Source organism: Syngnathus acus, chromosome 22 (genome assembly GCF_901709675.1).
Source record: "Syngnathus acus chromosome 22, fSynAcu1.2, whole genome shotgun sequence".
NCBI lineage: Eukaryota > Metazoa > Chordata > Actinopteri > Syngnathiformes > Syngnathidae > Syngnathus > Syngnathus acus.
This window is the reverse complement of record NC_051106.1, coordinates 1708750-1719268: the sequence shown is the minus strand read 5'-3', so window position 1 is coordinate 1719268 and position 10519 is coordinate 1708750. Positions and strand designations below refer to the sequence as shown.

At 45.7% G+C, this 10519-nt stretch overlaps 1 protein-coding gene across 2 annotated transcripts; it reads right to left on the bottom strand.

Moving 5' to 3' along the window:
• Positions 1-462: 462 nt before the first annotated feature.
• Positions 463-10353, bottom strand: ahi1 (Abelson helper integration site 1). 2 transcript variants are annotated; one of them, XR_005096211.1, is made up of 25 exons: positions 9940-10353; positions 9360-9466; positions 8724-9142; positions 7387-7469; positions 7094-7283; positions 6825-7017; positions 6636-6731; positions 6275-6460; positions 6036-6191; positions 5828-5960; positions 5634-5757; positions 5076-5305; positions 4811-4914; positions 4574-4692; positions 4225-4496; positions 3897-4060; positions 3769-3802; positions 3593-3621; positions 3399-3485; positions 3267-3311; positions 3019-3181; positions 2655-2701; positions 2281-2369; positions 1618-1873; positions 463-999 (listed from the first exon to the last, which is right to left on the bottom strand). XR_005096211.1 is itself a non-coding variant. In XM_037240910.1 (25 exons), the coding sequence occupies exons 1-24, from the start codon at positions 9947-9949 to the stop codon at positions 1681-1683; spliced, it is 3273 nt and encodes a 1090-aa protein (XP_037096805.1). In that variant the 5' UTR covers positions 9950-10353; the 3' UTR covers positions 463-663; positions 1679-1680. The 2 variants fall into 2 exon arrangements, 1 of the variants encoding a protein (XP_037096805.1); XM_037240910.1 differs by having other exon boundaries at positions 463-663; positions 1679-1873.
• Positions 10354-10519: the final 166 nt, after the last annotated feature.

Below are 10519 nucleotides of genomic sequence, written 5' to 3'. Positions count from 1 at the left end.
TAAATAGGACGTTTGTTTGCTTCAGCTATCGCATGACAACCTCATGTCCTGTTTATGGATAGCTAACAATGGGGCTTATTGTATAGCGCGACTCGTGACTCCAGACATAAGTTCCTTAGCCAGCCATATGCTCCCAAGTCAACATCACGAGGTCAAAATGTCACATCCTGTAGAAAATCCTGCACAAATAAGTAGATACATAGAATCCAATGATAAAAAGTACCGTAATTTTCGGACTATAAGTCGCGGGTTTTTTTCATAGTTTGGGTGGGGGGGCGACTTATACTCAGGAGCGACTTATATACATATATATGGGTTTTTTTCACTTTTTTGGGCATTTTATGGCTGGTGCGACTTATACTCCGGTGCGACTTATAGTCCGAAAATTACGGTATGTTTTTCCCAACACTATGTGTTGTTGGAATACTTTCCGGATGCACTTTAAATGATGACAGAGGCAACTCAAACAATGGTAAAAAGTTTAATACTGTATAAAAATTAACTGTTTAATATAATTTCTTGTAACAATATTTTTTTTAACCTGAAATGTATAAGTAATACATGTGTTGAGCACAAATTCCACAGTTGTGCGATTTGGGACTTGAAAGTATCACGACGGGGGATTTCGGCAAATCTCGTTTGATTTCACAAGTGATGATAACCATAGAACAGGAAATGGAACTTACTGCCACGCAGCAATGGATGCTCTCGCTGCTCAGTTCAATACAACAAATTCATGATAAATCACACTTGTTTTTTATCAAGCAGGTAAATAATAGCTTAATAGCTTGTGGCTAACGGCTAGCGTGGAGTAAACAATTTTTTTGTTGTATTACACACTGGCTAGAAGTGAGTTAAAGTTAAGAGAATCAAATTAAGTGGCTTTAACATTATTTTCTATGGAGGAGAAATTTGTTTTGGAATTTGAACAATGAATTGTCCCACTTTGGAAGTGCCACTATGCAGAAATTCAACCCGTCTAAAAAATAATGTCAAAATATTAGCCAACTTACATTGGCTCCCGGTCCATTTAAGATGCGACTTCAAGGTTCTTCTATTAACCTATAAATCACTGCATGGCTTAACGCCTTCATATCTCGTCGACCTAGTTGTTCCTTATGTTCCGTCTCGTAACCTTCGTTCGCAAAACGCTACCCTTTTAGCGACACCGAGGGCCAAGAAAATGTCTGCAGGGTCTAGAGCATTTTCTATCCGGACTCCAGAGCTTTGGAATGCCCTACCAATGGATATTAGGACTGCTACCTCAGTAGAAACATTTAAGACACGTTTAAAGACACATTTCTATGACATGGCCTTTAACTAACCTGTAGTGGCCGATTCGGCCGGAGTTTGTTTTCTCTCTATGAATTATTTGTGCCCTCTCTGCATCCATTTCAACCTGGTGATCCTGAAAGGGGGATCTTCCATCTGTGGTCCCTTCTCAAGGTTTCTCATTTTCCCCTGGCAGGGTTTTTTGAGTTTTTCCTTGCCCTTTTGGGAGCTTAAGATCAGGGGATGCTTTGAGAATAATTGTCAATTTTTGTCTATGTGAAGCCCTTTGAGACTGCTTGTGATTTAGGGCTATACAAATAAACTTGACTTGACTTGACTTAAAATGGTTGACATTTTATATAAAAATAATAGAAAAAAGTGATTGTCTACTGTACAAAAAGTGTACCGTCATGCGTCGAGTGACACAGCATCATCGGGCCTCTTAGTCGGTCTCTTCGGGAGTGGGCGACGAGCCGGTCGGACTTTGTCGGCCGACTCAGTTCCGATGTCCGGATCGGAAAACGTGGCCTGAGATGATGCGGGCACTGGTGGTGGCGGTATCCTTCTCAAGTTCTTTTTCACTTTCTTTTTCTTTTTAAGTCTGTGCCAAAAGGAAAATGTACAAATTAATACGGCACGACCAATATGGATTTTTTTTTTTTTAAAGCCAATTCCGATATTTGGCAGAGTAAAATTATGGCAACCGATTAATCGGTCAATTAATTCCCAAAAATAGAACAAATGGAATGACTTTTGTTCCCTTGATTTTTACTACAAATATATGAATCGCAGGCTGAACAGGTTGGGTTAAGGCATATACCTTAACCCAAAATATTGCAAAGTGAGTTCTAATATTTCCACTTGGTCCTCCTTAGTAGCGAGGCCTCACTGTGACTCATTGTGGTGGTTTTGCGTCGGTGTTACAACTGTATTGCTTCATCACTGAGAGCAGTTTCAATTCATGTGGAGACAAAAGCAGGGAGACTTGAAAAGCAATTTGGTCCTTACTTGGCTTCCGTCAACTCTGGCTCGGTGTCGGTTAAGGTGGGCTCAGAGAGAAACCGAAGTTCTCCAGAAGGAGTAAATGCAGTGGAGACCTGGGAATGGCACAGGAGCACATAGTTACATAGTCATGATGAAGTGTCAATAATGTCTTCATTTTTGGGATGAAAAAGTAAACCCTGGCCAATGCAAAAAAAAAAAAAAAAAAAGTTTGTAAACCGCTGTAAGCTGTCATCTGGTATCGAGTTGCCCTCTTGTGGCTTTTCTTGCAACTACAGAACTATATAACTCCTACAAGGACAAAGCTTGCAGTGGCCGTTAGAAAAGCGTTTGCTATGAATTAGCAACGTGGCAACAAGTACACAAGGAAATCAGCTCACTCTCGTCGGTGTCGTCCTCTCCACGGCCGCCTCTTCACCAGAGTCTCCTACGAGCACAAAGCAGCTCCGCATGAAAGCTGATCGCCATTAATACCGTTCAGTGTTTACTGCAGGATCTGTGTGTGCGTGTGTGCTTTAAGAGGCAAGGCTTTTGTGCTGGGAGTATAAGCAGTGTCAACCAAAAGGTTTAGAAAGACCATAATGTCAATGCTCATTTCTGAGCGTTTGGCATGACACCAGCAACCTTTTATGTTGAATTGTCTTTTGTGCAGTAAATTGAACAGTAAACTTCAACTACTTGAAGCGAGCACGCCTTGCCTCTTATTCGGAAGTGTAGGAGCGAGTGCGAGTGTATCCGTCGTACTGGGATCGGCGACGTAGGCCACAAGAAAGTAGCCCTGCTGTCCGTCCGCCAGGCTGCCGAACCACCAGTTGTCATTATCCTTATAAAGCACGCGGATGGCGTCACCGCGCCGCAACGTCAGCTCGTCCGAGCGGTTGGCCTTGTAATCGTACAGCGACACCACCTGCGGGAGAGAGACGCATGGCGGCTGATGGCCACAGGTCGGCAGTCGCATTATTTTCGTAGCGGAAGGCGGAGTGCGCGCTTACCACATGTTGAGACGAGTCTGGCGAAGGTTCATAGCTGGGCAGAGACTGTAGTGTGACAAATGTTAAGCAGGTAAGTGTGAGGAGGAGATCTTTTGTGAAACAAATTTGTAAATTTGGAGACGGCGTCCTCACCGTCTGAAGCCTGGACGTTCCCGTTCGATGTAGCCCGACGGGACTGAAGCCGCCCAAGAGAGGAGGGAGCGAGGTGTTGGGTCTTATCTGAGGGTGGGAGGGAGACATTAGTTCCATGGAAAATGTGCGCAAAAGTGTGTACCTAATAAAGTAGCCAGTGCCTGTACTAGGTTATGAATAACGAAAAGATGTACCGTGCTGATGTCTGAAAATAGGCTCCTTCCTGTCACAGGGAAACACAAAATAATAATGTAATTCAATGTTAAAATAATAAAAGGTTCCATAATGATTGTAAACGTCATCATGCATCATAATAACAAAATTCTAAAGAATTTGAAGTGATATTAACAGCCACTGAAGTAAGCAGTACCTGGTTCAAAAGGTGAAGACCTGCGATGTGGATCCTTCAAACAAACAAACAAACAAACAAACAAACAAACAACATAGTCAGCTTAGATGTTACACAGCATAAAGAAGGGTAGGGGTTGCAAAATCTACCAGGACGGAATCCATTTGCTCTTTGACTCGCTGCATTTTCAACGCCTGCCTGGTAGCTTGTCCCAAGCGGCCGATGGAGAGGGAGGTTGGCGTGCTGCAAAGCGGCTCGGGCGTGTTTGACGCCGGCCCAAGCTCCTTCATGCCAAGCACGTCCAGCTGGGACACTGCAAATGGACAAAGCTCGAGCGTGGGCCGTTGCGGGGGCGACAAAAAAAAAAAAAAAACAGTCGCTGCCTTTTCTATAAAAGTCATTTACAAACATGCTGGCAACATTTGAGCCAAGTTTCCAAAAATAAAAGTCATGATAAGATAGAGCGGCCAGTTCTACCTTTGCGGTCGTGCAGGTAGAGTTGCACGGGCTGGCCCTCCCCAAAGGCGCAGAAGGCCACCATGTTCTCGTGAGGGTGGAAAGACACCCCGCACAAGGGCGAGCTGTAGCAAAGCCGAGAGTAGACAGCCACCTGGTCGCCGGATTCGGCGTTCCAAACGTACGCCATTCCGTCCTCGCTGCCGGAGAAGACGAAGCTGCCGCACGGCGTGAAGGTGCTGGTGATCCTCTCCCACTGGTTGGTGGCTCCCGTGTATTTTTTCATTGTCATACTGAGACAAACAAAAACAGAAACATGAGTGATCAGTGATCGATCATTGTCAACAAAAATGGTGAACTTGAGTTTTACATTCTGAGATCCAAGTTCCTGAGGACGTTGTTTTTGGCGTGAATGAGGAGGCAGCGGCCGCTGGGATGGACCTGCAGCATGTTGATGGGGATCCCCTTTAGGGCCGCCTCCGTGTGAATCTGGAAGACACGCTCAAGTCAGGGTTGGCTGAGCAATCACTTGAATGTATTCACAATGAAGAGATTTTATTTTTCAAGCCTCATCAGCCGGGCCAGGCCGAAGGGAGGTGAGCGTTACCTTCTCCACACACCAGTGATGCCAAGGCTGCTGCTCGTCATCGCTCACCGAAGTGTTCCACATGACGACGCTGCCCGTGTTGTCCGCCGAAAACATCCTGTCTCCTGGCGTTTTGCGGAAAGCAACATTGTTCAGGCAATTTTTTCCCCCCATGTTTGTCATATATCAAGTTAGGAAGATCCTGATGATAAACGGTGGCCCCCTTCATCATTTAAGATTTCGTCACCCAGAAGTACAAATAACGTCGTGGCTAAACGTTCTCTACCTTGGGCGTCAAAGCAAATGCTGTTGATGAAAGCAGCGTGGGCTTCAAACTCGCGCAGGAGCAGGCCGTTGATGTCATCAACATCGAGCCTCCAGGCGCGGACAACGCAGTCGTAGCCGCCGGTGAGCACCAGATGCTGCGCCGCCGGGTGGTACTGGGCCGTGTACACAAACGACGGGTGCGGCAGAACCTTGCGTGCGGTCGGGAGGAACTGCTCCACATCCCACTCCCTGCAAAAGCGAGTAAGAGCACCACGATGTATTTTGCGCTTGTGTCCGTGGTTTGATTTCATAGTGGCCTCCGGTCTCATGGACATCACATTTCGATTAACCGCGAGCGTGTCCTCTGCCTCCACACATAAGCAACTCACCTCTTGATTTAAAAAAAAGAAAAAAGCCTTCCCTCTCTAATACAATACATCTCCTCACCTCAAATAATAACATTTCCTCAAATGGCGGTAGTCCTTCCTAAGAGATGCCGGATGTGTCCTCTACGCAAGACAAAGAACGCCCTCCTCAAATATTGTTCACATAAGTACACCGAGCGTGAGCAGCGCACCTGACGGTTCCATCGGAGGAGACGGACAAAAGTCGTCTGTCGTCGGCGGACCAGCAGAGTTCGTAGACGATTTTAAGATGGCCGCTGAAGGCCGCCAAGGCTTTCCCAGAGGGAATCTCAAACACTGCAACAAAAACGACATTTATGATACTCAGCAAAATTGTTGTGAGGTTTTCGGGCCACGTGTCACTCACCCACAACTGGGAACAAATCTCTGTCGGCACACGCGGTGGCCAGAAGCGTTCCGCCATGAGAGAAGAGCACTGCCAAGCAGCCCATTTGACCCCCGCGGAAGGCCAGCACGGGCTTGTTGGGAATGCGACACACCTTCAAAAGAACAACATTTCCTTTCCTTGGTCCCAAAGCCACACCGATCACAAACGAGGCCTTGTTGACACTGACCTGGCCGGGAATTCGGCTCCACTTCAACACCGGCGCGCTCGTCCCTTCAGCGTGCAGCGAGGACGTCCTCTTGGTGGCACCGTCCTGCAGCTCGCTATAGGAAGTGTTGCCTCGCTCCTCCTGCAGCGCCATCATGGAACGCACGCTCGGGTCCACCTGAATGCAGTTGAGAACAGGGACAAGCGTAGCATGTGTTTATTTTTCCGTCACATGGCAGCTCTTTTTGTTGTCTTACTTACGTGCTGAGGTAGTCGGATGCCTTTGACGGTGACGTAGAGGGTGGACGCGTACTTGACGCGAGGGTAACGCCGCCACCACTCCACCACCTCGACGGTGCGAGGCTGCCTCTTGGCCGACGAGGGTGGACAATAGAGCTGCAGGCGGATTTTGCTGCCGGTGTTCAACACGCCGTTGGCGCCGACTAGCTGGACGTTTAAAATAAAAATAAAAAAGAGCAAGGAAAAGTATGAGCAAAAAGAGACACAGCTTGTTGTATTTTTTTTTTTTACAATTAAATCCATCCATTGTCTAGAAGCAATTAAAAATAATTTTTCCACAAAAAGTCCCCATTAAAGGGCAATTCGGAGTTGAAGAAAATACCTTCAAGAAGGCCCATGCGATCTTTCTGAATCCTCGCTCATGCGTCTCAACGTCAACATTGGATTTGGCTTCCTCCATGGTTAGAAAGTCCAAGATCTTTTGAGATAGGAAGGAAGGAAGGCAAGAAATTATCGACTGGAAAAAAAGGCTCTGAAGTTTTAAATGTTGGAGCATTTTTGTGTGCGTCACCTCAAAGAAGAGGACAACTTTTGGGCTCTCGGGGTCCCGCCCTACAAAGTGTGAAAAGGGCTCGTTGAAGATGATCTGCTCCTTCCACTCAGGGATGACCGACTTGTTCTTCTTGAAGTCGAAGGGCTGTGTCATGATGGGAAGGATGTGGTCCACCGTGTCTTGCTCGTAAAACGATGACACCGGACGATGGCTGAAAGCCAAACATCAAAATGTCTAGGATGTTGTGTGTTAGATTATCTTTAAGGGGGGGGGGGGGGCTTTCTTACCTGTCTTTCTTTTTGACGTACTGGCCTGTGATGTCATCCACCACGTGGACCTTCACCATGGGATGCGAGACGCGCAAGTCCGTCTTGAGGCCATCCGTTTGGTGCACGTACACCCCTAGCACCAGGCCGTCGTTTTCGTTATTGGTGGTGGGCTTTTTGGGCACTTCATTGGCGTTTCCTTCCTCCGAGGCTGCAAAAGATCCGTCAAAACTATGTCAGCGGTGGCCATGGTAGAACAAGTTGCCGGGGAGCGGAAATCCCAAAGGCTTTGTTCTATAAAAAGTATCATTTACTTGACTTCTTCTTCTTCGTCGTCTTCTTCTTCTTCTTTTTCTCCTTGGAGTCACTTTCCACATCGCCGTCCTGGTCATGATCTCTGATGGAGAGAAGCTCTATCAATCCAAAATATTACCGTTTTTCCCATGTATAATGCGCAAAATTTAACTAATTTATTGTCCTAAAATCTGGGGTGCGCATTATACATGGGTACAATTTTTCTTTTTTTTTTTTGACACGTCAGCTATATAAAGAGCAAGAGTTCAGTTCTCTACCTAAATGCGTATTACAGGTAATATTTTATTTCACAACACTTTGCCTTGTTCCTTTCTTCTCTGCTGTTCACTTCAAACACGCTCCATACAAACACAATGCTCTCGTATCAGACGCTTGCTCGATCACCTGCTCGTTTGCTGTCGCAATGTACCCTACACAAATCCGAAACATTTGTTGCGGCTCCGAGTCACGACGAGGGGCAAGTTTTGGTTTCCAAGGTTTTTTTTATTCCTCTTCAACTTCTCTCCCATACAGAGCCGCCTTTTTAACATGTCCGCACGTCACTTTCCTCTCTTTTCATTTAACCTAACTGATCGCGGTGGTACCTTTCTGGAGAGTCGGAGAAATCAACGCCAACAAAAAAAATACATCCAGCCTAGTTAAGAAATCACCAGAAAGATCACCATGACAATTGTGAATAATAAATAAATAATTATTATATATATTATATATATTATTATTATAATAATAAATAATTGTGATAAATAACTTGAACATCACTCAAATATTGGTGATCCCGTTGAGAGTCTCACATATTTCTTCGCTATCGAGTTTGCTACTGCATGCGCAGTGATACTGACCGGCAGAATAACATCCGGTTGTTCCCAAAGATGATCTTTTTTCTGAAATAATTTTACGTTTACGGACTTAAGTAACCCGGCCGAGTCATACCAAAGACTATAAAAATGGGACCCATTGCCTCCCTGCTTGGCACTCAGCATTAAGGGTTGGAATTGGGGGGTTAGATCACCAAATGATTCCCGAGCGCTGTGCCGCTGCTGCTCACTGCTCCCCTCTCCCCCAGGGGATGGATCAAAATCACACGGGGATGGGTCAAATGTAGAGGACAAATTTCACCACACCCAGATGCGTGTGTGACGATCATTGGGACTTAAAAAAAAATAAAAATAAAAAAATAAAAAATTTGGGTGCGTATTATGCATGGGTACAGGCTTTTTTCTAGCATCAACATGCCATTTTTAGGGTGCGTATTATACATGGGGGCGCATTATACATGGAAAAAAATGGTAATTTGAAATATGAAAACAGCAATCAAATTCAAACAATGAAAACCCACCCAAGATCCGACTCGGCGGTGGCAGATTTCACTTTCTTCTTCTTTTTCCTCTTCCCTACGTCGTCACTACCTCGCGTGTCTTCGTCTTCTGGCGTCATCTGCTGCTGGTACTCCCGCAGCAGCTCCTCGCCGTCCTTGTCGTCATCTCTCCTGGCGTCGTCTTTCCGTCTGCCCTTCTTACTCCCGCGTTTCGCCTCCTTCTGCTCGCCCTCCGCTTCAGGGCCAGCGGCGTTGTCGGGCAAAGGCCGGCTGGGAAGTTCCCTCTTAGTCTTCCTCTTGGCTTTTGATGGTCGAGTGTCCTCTTCGTTGTTGCCGTTTGTGGCCGTTTCAAACTCACGGCCATCGTGTTCCAGATGATGCGCGTCGTCGTCATCGGACTGCCCGCCCTTTGTGACGCGGAGGTTCTTGAGAGTCTGAAGCTGGAGAGGAGGAAAATCGTTCATTGAACATTCTCTGGAAGAATACGCAGCTGAAGTCAAGTATGGGAAATGTGCTGACGTTAAGAAAAACAAATTAAATCTGATGAGTGAATTGGATCAAAAGTTTTTTTTAAATGTTATTTTTGGCATAATATATTCCAACAAAAGCAGTAGTCTTGAAATGTAAGGCAACACATAGACGAGGAAAATGACTTACCACAATGCTCTCGTTAATTTCGGGGGTTTTCTTCTTGGACTTTTTCTTAATTGGCTTCTCTAACGTCTTGTCCAATCCGTCCTGGGTCGCTGTCCAGGTACTTCCACCTTTAATGGGAATATAGTACACAAATCAGACAACAGCTACTGGAAATGCTGCACAGTCAACGTAAATTAGGTTAAATGACTTGACTAACAGATTGACTCCTCCAGATTACATGCACCCGACACTTTATTAGGTTACTAGTCAACAGAGTAATTCTAGCATGCAAATATGGACCAGATCGCCAAGAAGTGTGATTAGCACTTTGTTGAATGTATGTCTCCAAAAATCATTTTTATTCTTCAATGTCTTTGCAAAAATAATATGTAGAGTGGCCCGCAAGACTGCCTGCACGTGGAAGTGTTTATTTATAAGTGGTGCCATCAAGAATGCAAACGCTTTTGTCACCCGGAAGTACGTGTGACGCCACGATGACGTAACCATAGGAGGGATATGGAGAGACGCAGCTTTTACACTTTTGAGCTTTTACAAATTTTGAGTCATCATTCTTCAAAACAAATTTTAAAGAATAACTTACCTGCAGGCATCACCGTCGTCTGTCATTTAGCTAGCTACGTTAGCGTGCTAACGTTAGCTCAGCTTTGCCGGCGGTGACGTCATACGCAAGGGTTAATGCGTGTCCAGTTTGGCGTTCAAACGACCTCTCGGTGAACTCTAACCCGGTTGGCGACCAAAGGCGGTCATAAATACGCTATGAATATTAACATAGCGATAACCACGACAGAAAGTGTAAAAAAAGATAAGCCCGCTCGCGTAGTAATTCAGTAAATCTGGGGTTCAGTGTAATGAATCAGTGCATATACAACACCGTTGAGACCGTTCATTGTGAATAAACGAGCTTACGACGGTGGTCCGAAGCCGTTGCGCTTTTCCTGCCCCACACACTACGACACCAATTAGTATCTGTTTTATCGGTACTTTCCCCCGTCTACGAGTGGTTTATTCGGCCAAAAGTAGACCGACATCCTCAGCAAAACACTTGAGCGTTGACATGGCTGCGCGAGCGACGCTTTTTTGTCTTCTTCGTTTTGTGTTTTTCTCCTCCTCGTCCTTTTCTCTGTGCTTGTGCCCCCAGCAGGACTACAAATGTAACTACA